General features: G+C 35.3%; 1 protein-coding gene across 1 annotated transcript in view; it reads left to right on the plus strand.

The window, feature by feature from the left end:
- The window catches only part of UTRN (utrophin), a 284,487-nt gene that overhangs the window by 236,507 nt on the left and 27,657 nt on the right, over positions 1 to 20,323 (plus strand). Inside the window, exons 56-60 of the mRNA XM_031612385.2 lie at positions 752 to 898; positions 2,324 to 2,402; positions 8,493 to 8,553; positions 18,093 to 18,154; positions 19,165 to 19,239. Coding sequence (XP_031468245.2) covers positions 752 to 898; positions 2,324 to 2,402; positions 8,493 to 8,553; positions 18,093 to 18,154; positions 19,165 to 19,239 — 424 coding nt within the window. The remainder of the gene's footprint in view (positions 1 to 751; positions 899 to 2,323; positions 2,403 to 8,492; positions 8,554 to 18,092; positions 18,155 to 19,164; positions 19,240 to 20,323) is intronic.

The following is a 20,323-nucleotide window of genomic DNA, read 5'->3' on the forward strand; positions in this document are numbered from 1 at the left end:
TAATAATTGAGTTGTCCAAAGAATCCTTCTTTCCGTTATTTTTGGCTTGTTTCATGATGTTTAGTCAAGCCATTTGTAAGATTGAACAATTAACTACTCACAACAAGAAAGAAATTTGATGCATCTTTTCAACTGTAACTAAAACTTGCATCAATTTTGTCATAATGCTGTATTTAGTTCCATTTGATTCAATAAACCTTTTTTCTTCTTTTTAACTGCTCTACAGTTAGAATCAGATAAAACATTATACTCCTTTTTTTTTTAGAAGGTACATTCCTTCATGCTTTGCTAATTCAATAATAGTTTTTAAATTGAATTTTTGTCAGCTGCTCCATACTGGAAAACTGTAGTTCCTGAATCTATTTTTTCTTAAGAGCTCTTGACAGTGACTGTACTTTAAAGCTCGAGTCCTGTCATAGTCTATTTCTATTTGAAAAGAAAGGTTCTAAAGCCATACGGTATCATTAATCACCTCATTGGAACCATAGTACTCTGTTTCAGGGATGGAATTTGAATGTGGGCATTTGGGTAAATTTCATGCAGTTTGTTTTTCATTTCTCTCTAAAGAAGTAGGTAATCAGTCTTGAAATGAATGAACTTTCTTTGTGGGAGTATTCTAGAGTTGTGTACAGTTGTTTAATGTAAGATGCTGTATTGGGCAAATCAGCACAATGATCAGTTTATTGCAGGTTTTTTTTTCTTGTTGCTCAGATGTCCATTGAACATAAATGTTGGCCTCTTACTTTTTTAGGCTTTTAGAGAAGAAATTGCTCCCATCAACTTGAAAGTTAAAACAGTGAATGATTTATCCAGTCAGTTGTCTCCACTGGACCTTTATCCATCATTAAAGATGTCTCGTCAATTAGATGATCTCAATATGCGATGGAAACTTTTGCAGGTATTCTCCTGAATGTGTGCAATATGAGTGGGGGTGTTGTGGGGATGCTTATCACCCTTTTCTGTTCTTTTAAGACATGCATTATTACCCTTTATTTGTTATTGCTGTCTTTAAGATGTTAGTTGAGTGGTACAAAAGCAACGAGGGGAGTTTCCTTTTCTTTTGTGACTTGACCAACAACTTTTCCTTTCAGACTGTCTCAGTAGTTTACCCATTCAAGAGACTACATTAATCTCTGGAGACTAGTGAGACCCATTATTACAATTTTTACCATGTCATAGCAGCCCTTTTACTGTATAAATCATTGTTACTGAATGTGTGAATATTTCTGTTGTGCTTCCAGCTCATGAGAAAGCTGCTTTGTTTTGGCTTTGATAGTTAAGTTTTTTTGCAGGGAATTTCGCTTAAAATAATTTAAGTATTAGTAGCTCTATGACAAGACGTAAGCTATTCCACATTTTAGCATTATAAAACAGTGAAGGATATCCTGTGAGAGATTCATATTGTTTAGTTATGACTATCAGTGATTAAATAGTCTGAGAAACGTAAATCAATGTGCCTGATTACAATTCAAACTTGTGCAGTTTTGCACTGAATGCTTTAATGAAGTTTCTTATATTAGTTAAATATCTTTTAGCAATCTTTGTGCTTGCTGATCATAATTCTTTTTGTTTTTGTAGTAAATAACTATCGTCAGTCTTCTGCTATTTATTTCTTTGTCTAGCTCCTAAGAGTAATACGAAGTATTTGAAAGAATGGAGAAAGGGGCATAGAGGGCATTATCTCTTTGTCTGAGAGCAGTAGAATAGAACTTCTTAAACCCAGGCACTGGCTTCTGAGCTTGTAGTTCTGAATCTTTCCTCTCCTGAGAGATAGAGAGATAGGAATTCATACATTTAATGTATGAACTTCCCTTTACTAATATAATTTGACAATGGAAAAATTTTCTTTTTTTCTCCTTCAACCTGATTTAACTGAGCAACTAAACTGCTGCTGGACGTGCTTGTGCAGTTTCAGTTAGTAAACTGGGAGGGAGTCATCAGCCAGAATGGTTCTGTGTTGGAAAGGCATTGTGAGATCAATACAACCAAACGGAGTCCTGCTGACTACAGAAGTACGACAATAGAAGGGCTGGAGCAGAAGTCAGAAACTTCAGCCATCAGCTATAGCTACCATGAATATACTTTTGTTTAATATTGATCTGCAGTACTCATAAAAAAAAGACTGCAGTCTTTGAAAGGCACTTTCATTAAGTAAATATAAAATTAAATAGGAGTGTAGCCTTGAATACCTGGGTAGCAAGTAAGTGCTATTGCATGACAGCATCTTAACCTTATTTAACTAAAAATGAGCGCATACCAGAGTTGTTATTGTCATGGCTCTCATATTACAAAGTAAATTTTGTAAATACATGTTTATGTTCAGGTGTCTGTAGAGGATCGCCTTAAACAGCTGCAAGAGGCACACCATGATTTTGGACCTGCATCACAGCACTTTCTGTCCAGTAAGTTCTTTCAATTAATTGATATTTTTAATATATGACTGCACTGGAGACTTCCTCAAAAACTGTCTCCCTCCATGGATCCCTCTGACTTGAGGCACAGGATTTTTCTCTTTCACCTTATTATCTACTATTCTGTTTATTTCCAGGGGTGTTTCATCTTCACAGCTCTGCCGACGTACTCACTGGTGTACTTTCCTTGGGTGTTACTGCAGTATCTTGCTGAGTTATGACTGCATCTTTCTTTGCTTTCTTCTCTGTCCTTGTTTGCTACAAGGTCTGACCTGTGGCTGCTGCAGATTCTTTGTGTTCCTAACTACATCTGGTCATCCCATGCTACCTCGGTTCTTGGCTTTGGTTCCACACTTGTTGGGATGACTCAAGGAAAGTGCTGCTTGGATTTTGTGCTATTAGGTGCTTCATGTCATAAATTCCTAGAAGTACAAAATAAAGGGGTCCAGAATGCAAACCTGAATTGCTTCTTCTTGAGACAGATATATGTAAATCTTCTATTAAAAGAAGTAATAATCAGAGATGTAAGTCTAGAATCTCCCAGTATTGCTAGAAGAAAGCAAAAACAGATGCTTTGTTCACACAGTCTCCGGTCTGATATATTTATTATAGGTAGACAAGTTGTGATGTCGAGATCTTCAATAATTTTCTGACCTTCTAGCCTCTCTACCATCATCAGAGTTAATGGTACAAATGCTAATCCAGGTAATCCTGGTTTTTAACTGGGAGCTTGTATAATAAAAATAAAACTGTTGCAAAAAATTAGCATAAAAATGAGCAGCTCTGTTCCAGAAATTTTCCAGTGTGTGACTGTATAGTTAAATAGTTAATATAATAGAAAACATGTAATGAATCTTGATTTCATCTTGAGGTATATGACAACAGTGTTCTTATTTTAAATTGACAACTAGCTTCTCAGTAAAAAACATGGTAAACAATTCTTTAGTGTTTAAAAAATATTGCAGCTGTTAGATGAAACTAAGATTCTTTGAGTCACTCTTTTCTTTTTAAGAATGCAAGAACAAAACAAATTTTTTTTGTTTATTTATGTTTATTTTGTCTGGGTTTTGTTGTTGTTGTTTGTTTTTGGGGTTTTTTGTTTGTTTGTTTTGCTATGTAAACCTCATTAGAAATGCAGGCTGGTGTGGTTTTGTAGAGCTCTCGGTCTCAGTCCTGTAACCTTGACCTGGACAGTACACCAACATCAAGATTTGTTAAAAAGAATCTAAATAGAAAGGTACCAGATTTGCCAATTGCGTGATTAGTTACTCTAGTTTGTGTAATTTAATCTAATTAGGAAGCAACACAGAGAAGATGTATTTTTCCCTCTAATGCTCTAAACGGTCACTTCAGTCCTGTGAAACTGTTAGGGCTGTTCAACTCTGCTCGTCTGGATCAGAGAAAAAGTGTAGTTGACTGATCTAAAGAGAAAGGGGAAAAAAAAAAAAAAGGCAATGAAAGAGTCTACATGACAAACAAGGAAGCCTGCCATGCAAGGTTGCTTTTTTCTTTGCTTTGGCTTGGATCATTTCCCTCATTTGGCTTCTAGCATGCTATAACAAATAATCACATTCACAGGACTATGAGCAGTAAACTGCAGTGGGAGCTGGGGGCAAGAGAGTCTTGAAATTTCATAAACTGGCTTTGTTGCTGGATTAAACTTTTGTAGTATGATGTCCAAGGAGACTATGCAGTGCCTTATCACCATGCCTCAGCCTTACTTAGGACATCTTCTCTGGGCTTAAGGGGACATGGTGTTTACAATACATACAAAAGTCAAGGGGAAATTTTTAAAATGCGTGTTGTCAGATACTGCAAAAAGCTACAGACAAGTACCACTGCCATGCAAAACCAAAAAGTATGCAGTTGTCCATTTAAATTATTTGTTAAATTAAGCAAATACAACCCCTTTCCTGCAAAGAACAGGAAAGTCTTAAAATTCTATTGCAAGAGCTTGAATAGTTAACAGAACTTAATACTTACAACTTTATATAAAGTCTGTTAAATGAAAGTCAGAGATAGTAACTTTAAAAGGAAAGCAATAAAAAAATCATTAAATCCAGAAAAATGAAGGGTTTATCCTGACAGTTTGAAGTAGTGCATGTTCTAAATCAAATTCTTCAAACCTTCTTAGCAATCATAAATGACTTCCATCTATGAGAAGCAAGTAAGGCTGCAGTTAGAATAAAATAACCTCAAACTGCTAAAGTTAAGATCATGATGCAGTGCATGTGTCTCATGCAAACTTTTACCTATAAAGTTGCATTTTTGAATGAGAAGGCAAGTTTTTATCTGTTCTGACCTGAGTAGCAGCTACTTTAAGGTTTATGTAGCTTTCCCTCACATGATTTTCAACTGATTGGCTCCCAATTGCCATTTAATCAGCAGTTTGTGCTTGCAAAATACCTGTTTTTTCCTGTTAACCAGACTCCATCCCCTTCATCCTGCAATTTCACTATGTATGGATAGTCACATTTCTCTACATACTATACCCTCTACTGCTTAGTACTGCTGCAGGACTTCTTGGAAGACCAAATTTGTGAAATATCCTGAAGTAGGAGACTGATATAAAGCAATATTAGGAGGTCACTACAATTTATACTCTCATCAGTGCTATGCAGAATTTAATTATTCCTCTTTTCAGTTTTTGACATGGAAAGTAAGCTCATTGCAAGTTAACTAATGATCCATACATATTATGTGTTCTTAATATAGATGTAGGTGAAGAATTCTCATAACCTGTTATCCTTACCAAAAAAACTAACGAACCCAAACATTGTGCTGTTGTCTCAGCCCTTTAAAAGCTAACTTATTTTTTCTACAATTTCACTTATGTTCTAAGATCCACTCCCCACTGTTTTGTTTTGCATACTCTTTCTCAGAAGATTGCATAAACATACACAGAGCACTGGCTCTGCATTCCCTAACAACTGGCCTGGGCTTACCAGTGTCCTGCTTAAAGCATCTGAGTGTTGTTCAGACTTTAAGTAATATCTGCAGCCCAGCAAGTGAGTGCCAGAATCAATAACTACTTTGTTCACTTTTCATCGAGAAACTGATTTTAGAACAAAATGGAAATTTCATTTTGCAGAGGTCTGTGCAAGCAGGGAAAACTGGCAGTGCTTTTAGAAGAGTTGTTCCCAAAAATACTATGACTTGGTCCATTATAATAAGCAGTTACATTTATTAGGTTGTTTAGTCCATATCTGTGTCAGTGCAGAATATCTATAGTCAGTCATAGCACGTATATCAAATCTGTGCTACCTGTGGCCAGATTTTCATTCTGGTTAGCTGACATAATTAGTGTAGTAATACCTGACCTGTCATAGGTGCCAAACTGCAGCATTAAAAAATGAAACTGTAAAGCCAATGGCCTCTGTCACCTACCTGATCGGTTTGTTTGTTTTTTGTTTTCAGGATTATATATTGTTAGTTTAACTCAGCAGGTGGCTCAGCACCACACAGTTGTTTGCTTACTTTCCCCCTTCTTGCTGGGATGGGGAGAGAATCAGGGAAAAAAAAACAAAGTAGAATTAGTGGGATGAGATAAAGCTAAGTTTTATGAAGATAGAGAAAAGGAAGATGGCTTAAAAAAGATAACAGTTATAACAAATATATATATTTATATGAATGTATAGAACAGCGATGTGCAAGCAATTGCTTGCCATCTGCTGAACAATGCTCTGCTAACCCCTGAGCAGCAGGAGGAAACCTGATTAACTGTTTATCTATAAATATCTAAATGGAGGAGAGAGGCAAATGGAGAGGCCAAGCTCTTCTCACTGGCATGTAGCGATTGGACAAGGAGTTGTGGCCTTAAACTTGTACATAGGAAGTTCCATGCTAATGTGAGGTAGAACTTCTTTACAGTAAGGGTAACAGAGCATTGGAACAGGGTGCCCAGAGTAGTTGTGGAATCTCCTTTTGTGGAGATATTCAAGACCTGGTTGAATGCCTGCATCTGCAACCTATTGTAGAGAACCTGCTTTAGCAGAGGGGTTAGACTCGATGATCTCTTGAGGTCCCTTCTAAACCGGGCAATTCTGTGATTCTGTGAACTCCTACCCTTTTCAGAACTTTTCTTTCATGTGATGTCAGATGGTATGGAGTATCCCTAGGCCAGTTTAAGCCAGTCCTGATTCACAGGGGCTGAGCAAACTGAAATGGCCTTGGCTGTGTAAAGCACTGCTCAGCAACAGCTAGAAACATTGGTGTGTTATCAGCATTGTTTTTCTCCTAAAACCAAAGCATAGTGTCATATCGGATGCTATGAAAAAAACTGACTATTCCTGATGAAACTAAGACATAAATTTACATGTAATTGCATACTACATATAATGTATATTGTTCTGTATTTATATATTTCTTATGAAATAATATATAAATATATACACATTTGCTCATATGTTGCATTACATATTATAATATGTGCTAATATTGTGCATATTAATATATAATATAATTGAATATTGAAGGGATAGTTCAGCTTCTACTGCTATACTACCAACATCTGTCTCTGATGTTATGGGCCAACATAATAATTACTTTATTTATTTACTTAAAAATGAAGACATTATTTTCTGAGTAGCCCTCATATATTATTTCTTTTATACATACTATGTTAATATTAATTTATATTTGTGTATATATATTTATATATGTAATTATACATTTAGCCATTATTACGTTTTCCTTCCCCAAGTAATTACCCCTTACTGCAAACATTATTTTCATCTTTAGATAGTAATAGACATTTCCTATAATGTTTCTAGTGAAAATAACACTTCTACTCAGCTCAAGTCATTTCCAAAATATTCTTCTCAGTTAATCTGTCTTTCAGTTAACCTAATGTTTCTTAACCTATAAGCCATGAAATGTTACATGGTCCAGAAAGAGATCACAGCCATTAAATTCTTCAGGGAACAGCTAGCTGGGAAGAGGTTTAGGTCTGTCCCTCTCTGCCAACTTATTGGGGCTTATGTGGCTTGTTAAAGGTTGTGAGATGGAAGAGTTGCTATCAAATGGATTATTCAAAGAGGGATGAACTCAGAAGTAATCTCTGCAACAAATTAAATCAATCGAGAGCTTTAATTACTTAAGATCCGAAGTGGGTCAGAGCTGCATCTCATTTTACCAGGTTTTTAAACAGAGGTTTTAGTGCCTAGGAGTAAGCACTCGGTTTTAAAAGTACTTGTGTGTTGTTGGGTACAGATTCATCCCATTGCAATAATCAGCTGTTCCCACATATCTTTTCAATCTTCACTTCTAACATCACGTTCAGTGAAGTGAATTTCTTCTATGTAAAACCCTAATTAAACAGACATTTGTTTGGTAGTTTCTAGCAGGCCTTATATGTTCCTGAGGTTCTTCAATATATATATATAGCCCCTTTTAAGGTATTAAGGTTTTTAGCTGCAGTCTAATTTAGCTGAACGCTTTTTCCTATTTTATCTTTAGATAAGCAGAACTGTAGTATCGTGTATGATTTGATGCCTTTTGCAGTGTGGTGCACAGAAGGCTTCTTGGTGTTATCATGGTATCTTTTGACTTACCATACTTGCATAAGTTCTGCTGTTCATCAAGAAGTGCAAAGACAGGTTTTCAAGCCTTTGTTGTCTGTACAGCATTAATCAATATTAATCTGTTTGGAAATAGGAACTAAGGGTTGTTATAATTAGGAAAAAAGTTGATATTTCTCCTTTTTGTTCTGTTGGATATTAATTGTAGTAGTGGAGGCATTTGTTTTCATAACTGAAGCTGATGAAAGTTCTGTGGAGGTGGGAAAACTACTGCCTCCATTTTCTCTGGATGGATAGCTTGCTTGTTCAGAATTTATTATACTTCGAACTAGAATCACCACATTTGCTTTATTTCTAGCTTAGCATCAAATAGATGCCTGAAATCATCTTGATACATTAGAGTAGTTCGCTCCAGCTGATTTTCTAATTACTGGAAGTTATTTGGGAAATTATAGTTGTTCCCATTTAATTTATTGTATCTGTTTCAATTGTAAAATAAATAAATATAGTTGGATTTTTTGACAGGTGTTTTCTAATAATCACCTTCTGTTTGTTTCCTCAGCCTCAGTGCAGTTTCCATGGCAGAGATCTGTTTCGCATAACAAAGTGCCCTATTATATCAAGTAAGTTTGCCTTGTTTCTCTATGAACTTTCTTTAAGCAAAAGAAAGTGATTTAACACCATAACCTGGTAGAAAAAAATAGGTGGTAAGTAGTAACTAGAAATGTTACTTAAAGTCTCTCTCTATATTGTTACTCTGCATACACTATATGTTTTCATGTTTGTTCTTTGGCATGCTGTAACATCTCAAAATACGTCAAAACAAAATCAATGACAAACCTTAACCAAAACCTCTTCTCAAACATGAGAAACAGCAGGGACACTCCAGTTCAATATGGTATTGATATTCAAACTAAGAACATCCTTATGTGTGTGACTCATTTAGAGTGTAAACTATAGTGGCAAAATGCTAAATGTATAATGTGTTAGCAGAACGGTGGTGACTAATTTTAAAACAGTTCATTCTTAATCTTGCACAAAATTCCTGCAGAAGGACATATTTTGGTCATCCTCCTGTCATTTTACTTAACATTTAGGAAGTATTTATGAAACATAATGTTAGTGTGAATGTAAAATTAATGTAAATATAAAGTTGTAGAAATGTCTACCAAAGAGAATCATTATTTGCTTTGAAAACAGTAAAAAATAATTAGTTTTGGAGTAACAGTGATGTTGATGTGTTCTACTGAAAGCAATAGAGATAAACTTCGGATTTTTTCATTCCACAGGCAATTGTTTATGAACTGCTTGTCTGTACTTTAAAGGTCAAAGATTGCAGCTTTGAGAGAAAGATAGCATTTTGCTAGAGAGGTAAATGAAAATTTAAGAAGATACAGTGAACAGTAAGCGAGACCCAGAGTTGCAGTTTTTAGGTTGATTGGCGTCTATGTTAAAATGTTATTGGTTTGAGATTCAAGTCTGCAGGATAACACTGAATTGGTTTGGCACATAATTCATCTTAAAAGACCATCAGTGAGGACTTTATACTATTGCATATTTTCTCTGTCATAAATTTGAGAGCTACGTTTTGCACTTCAAATAATTTATGAGTTTGTGAGAGCTCTGTAAAGGATGCAGTGGTAAATCTTTTTGTTTATCTTTGCCGATCAAACGTGTTTTCATCACTTTTGAGGTATGACAGTTGTTTTTAAACTGTGATCTGAAGATGGTTGGTTGGTTTGTTTGTTTGTTTTAAAGAATGTGTGGTAGGTAACTGGAGAAAGGAAAAACTTGCTCTAAAGAACCTTGAATGCTCTATAAATGGGTTGCAAGTTGGCAAGGTCTGCAGTTGGTGGCAAAAGGCTACAGGAGAGAGGATTCTCTCCCAGCCTCCTCTGGTGAAAGTTGGATGAAGATGCTTTCCAACTTAGGAAATGCAGTGGATGTGGTAACACTTCCTACACACTTACTACAGCAAAACACAGAAAAACTTGAATTGTCTGACTATACAAAACAAGAAGAAGAGTGCCCTTAAGCAATCTTAATTTGTGAAGGAAGACAGCTAGGGCTGAAAAACAAACCCCACATTTCTCAGAATTTATTTATTTTTAAATGATGTTGCACAAGACGTTTGACAAAGGAAAAATGTAGGACTAGATCTTTGATGGCCAAGGTCTTCACAGAAACAGATACCATGGTTTATTTTCAGGATGGTTTTAATGAAGCCAGAAGAATTAACTACTGCATCTTGAAGATAACTTTTCCAGCAGCCCACCCCTGATTTCAGCATCTTATGTGCTGCTGAAGTAATATCTTGATAATACAATTTAAGACAACAATGGTGTTTATTTTTTTCTGATGAAACAAACTGAAAAAAATGCAAGGCTTAACTTTTTACTTAAAAAGAATACTTAATTTTTGTATCTTTTTTATTGATTTGTGCTGATGTCTTGGAAACAGAAGGACAATTCAGTATGCATGTCAGTAATTTATATTGTTTGAGATCAGTCATATTTAGTTTTTTAGTAAAAGTTTCATGTACAAGGAGATTCTTGAAAGGTACCAGTTCCTCATTTTGAGAGCAAGAAAGAAAACCAGCAGGACAAGGTGAATAAAAATGTGATTCAATGACTGGTGTCAGAAAACTGAGAATTTTTAAAGATTTATTTTGAAGGCGAAATAAATTCTAATTGAAATCATGTTGGTTTGCTTGTTTTGTTTTTATAATTCTGGATAGGACCATGCATTCTTCTTAATCAATCATAAATTCATACCTTTATTTTCATTTTTGCTGCTTTTTTGTGAGTGTCCTCAAAAGAGAAATGATAAATATTTAGGAAGTGACACAATGGCAGATGATGATGTAGTAGTACTTCTGTTAAGATGAATGTTTTAAAAAAGTACTGCACTCTGCAGTTTTCTTGAATATAGAGAAAGAATTTTAAAAAAACATAGAGAACTGCAGCTAAGGAGGAGTTCTTCAAGTAGCATGAAGTTATAAGGAGGGCATCAAAAGGATGCAAGATGTCTGTAGTTTCACATGAGAAACTTTTGTTCTGTTGCTTCCTGATCCTGATGGTAAATTGTATTTACATGCACAAAGAGGACCTTAGTGCATAGCAATTGAGAGCATTTATTAGTCCACTGCATGCCTGCTTCTTCTGTGTTTGTATTTAATCACATGGACATGAAAGGTAGAAATGGCAGTATACAAATTCCTTTACTCCATAAGTTCAGACAGAAGTAGTTGGGGTTTGGATCATTTGGGAAAGGAGTGACTCCTCTGCCTAGATGGATTCATAATTCATTGAGATTGGGTTTATTAAGGTGCGTGTGCCCAGTATTATGGCAGGTATTCACTTAACTGAACTTACTCACTTGAATTGTTTTATTTTGCAAATCACATTTGCCAATTGGCTTTGCTTCTGCTGAGGTGATTTTATTTAGTCTGTTTGCATCCTTGTTTGATTTTTTTTTTTTCTTAATTGCAGTTGGCAGTGGTTTTTGTATTTCTGTAGTCTTAGTCTTCTCTGTAGCAGCAGAATTCAATCAATGAAAAAAAATCTATGAAATCTAGAGTATGTTGAGACAAAGCTTAGTCTTTCATACTTTGTAAGAGAATCAGACTAATAAGTATGGAAAAGAATACAGCACAGCATGCATGGTACTTACTAATCCACTCTTGCTAATGAAACTCAAGTTTGGACAAATGGTTTGGCAAACATGCTACTGAATGCATCTTTGAAAAGATGGTTTGCAAAGATTTCAGATTTAATAAGGAGTATTTTCTACTATTTTTCATTTATAACTAGTTGAATTGCACAAATAAGAAATTCTTGGGCTGTAACAGAAAATTGCAAAAAACAACCCTATATAACGTGGCCCTTCAATAAAAATACTCTGAAGCGAAGCAGAAGAATAAAGGGGACACTATGTGTGATCTTTAGAAATATTTGAGGAATACATGACTCACTGAAAGGAATGTACAGAAAACATAATTAAGCTGGCAGTTCTCACTGTTGTTCATTTAATTGTAATTTAAGTGGCTTTGCTTGTATTTCTTTCAAGGCCATAATTTATTAGATATTTGTACTGTGCTGAAGAAACAAAAGGAAAATGCAGAACGGGTCACTGAGTTTAATCTCATGCAGAGCATTTAATGGGGAGAGCAATTTCTTGGTGTAATCATTAAATTGATCAATATCAAACTCTATAGTCATTCTGGTTACTTCTGTCACCCTGCATAGGGGCTGGCATCATTGTCATAAAAAATCCACTTTATCACCTCCTATATCACGTTCGATTTTATGTGCGAAAGAGATAAAATGCTTTCTGCATCTAGATTTTTTTTTCAAGACTGTTTGAGAAATCTGTCTAGATAGTTGTTTTACGCCTGTAGAGGGAAGAGGAGAATTAATGGAAAAGAGAAATTTAGTGTTTTTCCTGCTCTAGTTGTAACCATAATTCCATTCTTAGATGTATTAAGAAATATCTTCTTTAGAAGGGAGAATAAAATACAATTTGCAGAAAGCGATCATACAAATTTTAGTTTTTGAGAGTTTCTTCAATTACTAGTTGCTGTACTGGCCTTCATTTTCTATTAGAGAAATGCAGTAGTACATGTTCTCTGGAGAGATTTCAGAATATCTGCATATAAATTGCTCCACCAACCTCTCAAATACATTACTCCTACAATGCCTTATGCCAACTCTTTTTCACCATAAAACAGTATTTTGCAATGGAGTTGAACAAAAAAAAAAAAGAGAAAAATCAAGCTATGCGCTGTCTGTCTGGCTAAAGCACTGTGATGTTCATAAAGCAAAAGTACTGGGAGTCTTCCTTTTGAAATTTGGCAAGGACAGCAAAGTCAGAGTTCTGTGTTCTGCAGATTCATTAGTAATCGGTAAAGATCTCAGTTAATGTTTGGGGCAAACGGCTACAAGAACAGAAGGCTTCTTAACAGAGATTCCAGGGTACTGTTTCAGTGGCTACTCCCAAGTTGGTTGCCAGTGATAACCAACAAATGTGTATACTTTGTCCATAATAAGTAATTGTACAAAAGGTTGCTTTCTCTGTAGTTTTCTATATTGCAGAGAAAAAGCTAAAAAAGAGTGAATTTGTTTTTTCTTGTAAGTCAATGAAACAAATGGAGATTGGCAACTTGCTCTGTTTGTTTCGATAGGATTCTTATTCCTAGAGATCATAAGTTAAGTGCTAATTGCCTGTCAGCTCATTATTTACAATCATCGTGTGTTTTCAACAGGAATTATATTTCCTGATTATAATTAGAAAGCAAACATAATGGATAAGAAGCAGATTGTAAGGGCAAATGTTTGTCATTTAAGCTTTAGAGAACTTCATCAATATGTAGGGTTTTTTTTTTAAAAAAACTGGAATATTATAACTGTAATGTTTGATTTTAATTATTTAAATTTACACAAATACATTTAGACTTCTAAAATTACAGTGTTTTGCCTTGTAATCTATTCATGAATGCATGTTTTGTGGTGTTCCTTATATTGTGACACTGAGTTTCTGCAGAAGAGACCTGAAATACTCTTATGCTGAATAACTCAGTCGTCTGATACTAACCAAAAAATAATACTGGGTGAATTCTCTTGTGGCTTAGTGAAACACCTGAAATTCTTCCCTGATTCATTATGCCATACATTACTTTTCTTGAATGGCAAGGACACATCAGTGATCACTGACACCAAGGAATTTACTTTTGGAGAAGCAGATGCCATGTAAAATGAGCATATGAACACTTGCATGCCAGGTTTAGACCATGAAGAAATAGTATTTACATTGTGAAATTTTAGGTTTATCTAAATAAAGCTAGACCTTTTATTTTGAATTTATTTGTGTGTGTTAATTGGAATTTTCTTGACAATATACTAAGCAGTTTTGTAAACGGTTCTAAAAAGCTGTTGAACTGAAGTGGTGTTCTGATGGTAATATGACTAATCTAATTTTTCTATATCTCCTTGTATGCAAAAGAGTTAGCCCTTCAGTCTGAAATTTCTTAAGATGTTATAACTTGAAGATAAACTTCTTGTGGACATAAATCCAGTTATAGCTTGTAACAGCAATTTGAGAAGCATCAGACTTTAAACCTTGAGACCTGGAGTAAACGTGTTTGTTAACACTGATCGATGGAACTGGGAATAGAACTTCCACAGTAGTTGCAACAGACAGGAAAGACTGTGTAGATTTGTCTGCCCTTGTTAAGTGCCTGTTTTGAGTTTTTTCAGTTTAGTGAGTTGACTGAAAATGACAAACTTTTCTCAAGTTATGAGTTTTAACAAGTTTGCATGCAAAATTCTTAATTTTCCCCCATCCTGCTTCTGCATCATTCCAAATTTAGATCTTGATTAGCTTCTCTGCAGCCTTAGTTTTCCATCATTGAAGGTTACAGATTATTTTCTGTAGAAAAATAACATTTCTTCAGAGTCTTTGATAGTTAGACGCCAGCAAGGCTGAATTTTTCAGAAGACTTCCTGACCTCTGTCATTCAATTCTCACTAATTGCCTTCTGGACAAATCAGAAATTATAAACTCCAGAGAAATCAAGTTTTAGCTCTCTTCATGATGTTGTAAAATAATTTTGCCGCAGATCTTCAGAAAATGACTGGAACATTTTTCAAAAACAGTGCAAGTTGCTTATCTAGCTTTCACTGTTTCTGGACCTTTGTTGTAGGGATGATACTTTTCCAATATGCATGTCAAATGCCTATAAAGAAAATGTGTAATCTTGTTTATTATGAATTTTATTGTTCTTGTAGATTTTATATATGCTATGTTTACTGAACAAGGAATCAGAGAAGCAAAGCAAGCTACTTTTATTCTCTGGATGATACCTGACAGTGTAACTAAAGCAGTGCACGTTTTAAATAGATTGCTATGGCATGAGCTTGCATAAAAAGGAGCCACAAGATCGTGATCACAAAAATCTCCATTGGTTTAATCGTCTGTCTTATCTCTTACAGACTATTCAGAATTGCAAAGCTTTAAGCAAAATTTTCAGTGCTTGATCTTCTTGTGTTAGTAACAGGAAAGCCACTATATCTACAGTAGAGAAAGATCTTATTTCAAAGAGCTGCTCTACAAACCAAATCACCAGAAAGCACAGTGGCTTGCACACCTCTTGTTTGGAGTGTTTAATAAAATGACTCCTTTGTCTGAGAATTTTATTTGTAGCATAGAAAGGTTATCTGCACATATAAAAAATCCTTGCATATTATGAAATTGTTATAAAATAAAACTTTGTGTTAGGGAACTGATTCTAACCTTCCAGCCTTCCCCCAAGGTTTTGGTTTGTTGTTTGTTTGTTAGCTCTTTTTTTAATTTATAGGCACTTTTTTTTTTTTTTTTCTTTTTTTTTTTTCCCCCCCAACTCCATTCTTCGTAGTCTTCCTTTGGTGTCTCAAGAATGAAGCCTAACTTGTTGAATATCTTTAGTGGATGGACAGACCCTGCCTAGAACAGTGAGGTTGCTGACACCTTTGAATAGGCTGTTTGGTTTGATTCACTCAGTGTCAGCCCATTCCTCTTCTCTTTTGGATCCATGTATGAGATTGCCAGGCTGCTCTGGATGACTTATTTCTATATGTTTTGGAATAAATCTGGCACAGACACCTTCACTTCACTTATTTTGCAGCTCACAGGTTGGAACTCTTGGGGAACTGTGATCCAGTCTGGCTGAAGGGATTCTCTCTCCACATTTTTCAGTTCCATCAGAGGAACTGCATTCCTGTCTCATCTCATATAATCCCACTGGCAAGTAGCTACCACAGGTGGCATACAAAATAACTGAACGATTAAGTTTTAAGATGATCTGATTTTGCCTGTGGTTCACATGCATTGTTTACACTAATACTTTAGTATTTTAAATACTGAAATGTATTTTTATATATGCATATTATGTCAAGGATCTTTCACAATACTGCTGTTTGCTCTTAACAAAGAACTTTGAAAGTCTTCTACTTGTAATGTGAGCAGTAAAGTTGCCAGTCTTGGTCTTTTTTTCCTTTTTTCCCTTTCTTTTTTTCCCTCTTGATCAAAAAAGTCGAGGTAAAGCAGTTTCTTCACAAAAAGCTTTATTAAACTGATCACTTATTGGATTGATTACTGTGGACAGCTGCAGTGGGTTTTGTTAAGACACCAATTCTAAAAAATTAAAGCAATAATGATGGCATCCCATTTAACATGATAGTGCAGATATTTGGCAGCTTCAGAACTGGCTTTGAGATTATTTTACAGCCATTATATTATATTTCTGTTCCTGTTTACTGAACCCATATATCTTCTTTCTAACATAACGTAATTTGTTTTATACTTGGATTTGTGAGAATGCTGTACAGTCAGTTACCTTTACGTTGGCATTACACCAAGTCCAGATACATCCTTCTTTTCATGTTGGCTTCTTCATGATTTATTCGTGTGCCCCTGCTAGGGGAAAAATTGTATAGCTACTTGTTTTCTGAAATGACTTTTCTGGACAAGGATAAACATAATGCTCTTTTTAAAACGTCTTTCTAGACACTGTAAAACCAGTGATTTAGGTAGTGGTATGCCTTGACTTTGGAGTTCAGCATATCAAGACCTTGAACATGCCATTTAGAATTTGAAACCTTGAATGCGATTCCTGCAGTGATATTATCAAACTGAAAACAATGAAAACTTACAGTTCAGGAAAGAAGGTCTACTTAGGCATAAATACATAATAAAAATTGCATTCAAATACAAGGATTTACTTCAGCTCTTTCCTGAATTTGGAACATTTGAAAGTCAACCAGTACCTTAACAGAAGATGCTATTTGGACTATATGTCAAATAAAACCCTTATGTTTAAATAAATATAGTCATGTGCAGGGCTTTTCCTTTTTTTCAGTCATCTATAATAATAATAAGTAAAAAGATGATTAATACATACTGGATTAATAAGAAATACATATTTTGCTATGAACTTCCATGAAAACCACCTCACAAATTCGTGATGGTGTCAACATACTAGTGGGATCCGTGGCAGAGAAACTGGCCTAATAATGGAGAGAAGTTGACTGCAGAGGCCTAGACCAAACCCAAACTTGGAAAGGTCACACTGGTGCACAGAATGTAAAATGGGATTCAGATCCTCAGTGCAGAGGCACAGTGCATGCACTTTCCAGTAGTGTATCTCAGAAGGGTGCAGTGTGAAGAAAGACTTTCATTTGGAGCCTGCCTCCACTTCACAGAACCTGTTCTGTCTCTGTAGCCTTTTGCAGCAAGGGTCTTCTAGCCTCTGGTTTTCCACCACTTAGCATAAAAGGGTTCATTCTTCGTTGGTTTGGAAAATGATAATCATCAATGATAAATTATTGTGCACCCCCTGAGGCACAGCTGTTCATACAATGTGAAGATACAATCCACTACATTTAATGGACTAGTGCCATTTGAAGTCATTTTTTACAACAGAGTACCCCTGCGTGTAAGAAAAATGTGTGAATTTTTAAATAGAAGCGAAGATTAAATAAGCCATGTTCTATTCTCATTATCATCTGCTAACCTAGCATCATTACTTTTTCATTATTAACTTTTAAAGTGAGTACTATGATCTTTTAAACACAACTTCTCAAATTAATTTTTTAACAAATTGTGGCTAATTGATGCTGCCTATTGAATCTCAATTCTGTGAGTGCTAGCACCCCCCTGAATTAACATACTTACAAACTGGCCATGAGATGAGTGATCAGATTTTCAATTAGATGTGCTGCACGTAAAGTTTACAATTGTTATATGTTTTCTGATACATGTGTTCAGATATGCATTGAGGTCTAAAGTAAAACATCAATGCTTTTTATTTTTAAAATGCATATTATGAGTATTTTTATTATGCTACTGCTGCAGGAAACTTTGTGTTTTCAACATACTGATGGGCTTCAGCTTTATATGTGCTTCTGTTTTGTATTTAGAATGAAAAATTAATGTTAAGTATGGATGGGCTGTTGTCTAACTTAACAATTAAAAGTGTTGAGAAGCTGAGTGTCACAGATCAGATCTTTTGATAAAATAATTGATGGAGTTGTTCCCTTTTTAACACAAAGTCGGAAGATTTTTTTTTTGTCCTTTTCACATGTGTATATCTGTTGCCTGAAATTTTGATTGCCTTATTCCTTTGTAGTCATGAGACCCAGACAACTTGTTGGGATCATCCTAAAATGACTGACCTTTTCCAGTCATTAGGTGAGTGCATTTCTTAATCCCTTATATGACATTCATTCCATGAGTGAAAGCTTGGATTGATCTGTTGACCACATCTGAGTTTCCATGAGCTTTATGTTATGGTATTTCCCACTCTGAGGCGATGCATTTTGCACAAAACCTACCATCTTGCTCATGTCTGTAATTTTCTTTCTGAAAAATATTCTCACTCTGTTCTTTAATGCAGTATTTTATTTCTGTTAAATTCATATGGGGTTTTCCAGTGATGTGGGCTATCAGTCTGGAGTGAACTAATTTTTGTAATATATCAGAGCATCTATGCTATCATTAAAGACTAGACCTTATTACAATACAGTGAATTCAACATGCCTGTCAGGATAAAATGCTGTTAAGTGTGGGGAAAAATAACCAACTACTGTACTTATCAGTTTGTAAAATAGAAGTTATGGTTATCTGACTACTTCTTTCAAAGCAGTGTTAACAAAGTCATCACATGGAAATAATGGGTTAAAGAGTCATTTTTTTTCCATTACTGTGACCTTTGCTGCCCTTTATGTCTATATATTATCTAATAGAGTTTCAAGACATTTGATGAATGTACTATATTTGAGCACTTGTCTGAAATCTACTCAACACTGCTTAAGAGAATCATAGGATGGCTTGGGTTGGAAGGGACCTCAAGAATCATCAAGCTCCAACCCCCCTGCCACTTGCAGGGCTGCCAACCTCCATATCTAATAATACATGTATAAAACTCTGACATGTATGTGTGTTACATCTGCCCAAGATAGTGTTTGGAATCAGCTGTGGTAATCTCAGAACAGACCGGACTGCCAAAGCCATCAGGCATTCTCTGCAGGTGGATTTTTTTTTAACAATAACTTGTTTGTTCTGATTTATGCTACTAATTCGTTGCAGTGAAAATAAGGGATGTCAGGCTTTTTCAGTATGTAGCAGTTTGAAAAATTACATGTGAAGAAGACTTGTGGACTCTTTTGAAGACTGCTCACATTTCTGTTCTGCTCTTTCAGCTGACTTGAACAATGTACGCTTCTCAGCCTACCGTACAGCCATCAAAATCCGACGACTGCAGAAAGCACTGTGCTGTGAGTTTGCCCTTTGAGACAGTTTCTTACAGTACTTCTGGAAGGGAGGGTCAGCTTAAGCTTCATAACATTAACACTTAATAAGGAACCACGTACATCCTTAAAAAATTGTCTACCAATGAAATGATAAGAATTCCCAATAGTAGGTATCATTGTCACAAATAAAGAAAATCAGTGACCAAAAAGAAGTGTGGAAGGCAAACTGAAGTAGTATGCCCATTGATAATATTTTAAGAAGTGACAGGAAGATGAAGATTAATCCTCTGCCTGTTGTATAACATTCCTGATCTGAAATGCTAAAACCTAGTCTGAAATGATTAAAGCTAATATTCTGAATGTTGACTTAAAATGAGAAATTATACAATATCTTAGAGAACTAAAGTCAATTTTCTCAAGTGTTTACTACTGCATGATGTAACTTTGATAATAATCCTCTCAGAGAGAATATATTTCTGGGTGAACTCCAGATAAAGAAGAATATAAGTCATTCTAAGTACAGAAGTATAGAGCATGGATTTATATATTGGTCATAGATAGTTGATACGGCTGTACATTTTTGTCCCCGAAAAACATACTATGACAAAATAAGCTGCTTCAATTGATAATAATAGTATGTGTTTTTATATTGAGGGTATGGGAAAAGCCTTTCAAGATTGTTTTTCTGCTTATCCAGTGTACAGGGCAAACAGTATGTATCAACATGTACCTTTAAAAAAAAAAGGGGGGGGTTGGGGGGGCAAGAAAGCAAAGTAAAAATCTCCTTCTTATACCGCTGTCAAGAAAGAAAATTGAAAAAACAGACTGCACTTGATGGATGTTGATTATGCTGCCTGTTCTTGACATGCATACTGGTAGTCTAGCAACTTGTATAGAACAGACTTTGCATTTGTAACATCCAGTAAGCTTTGAGGAGAAGTATACTCTCTGCCCTTGCTTTTTCAAAAAATATGCCAACTTTTGTAATAACTGCAATGGTTGGCTCTCCTCATTCATAGACTTCAAAAGTGAGCTACTATCAAAATGAATACTGTCTCCAATTTCAGAGGAGAGAAGTGCAAAGTGGAGAGAGGGAAAAGCAGTAAGA

Source organism: Phasianus colchicus, chromosome 2 (genome assembly GCF_987193195.1).
Source record: "Phasianus colchicus chromosome 2, bPhaCol1.hap1.1, whole genome shotgun sequence".
In the NCBI taxonomy this organism is placed as follows: Eukaryota; Metazoa; Chordata; class Aves; order Galliformes; family Phasianidae; genus Phasianus; species Phasianus colchicus.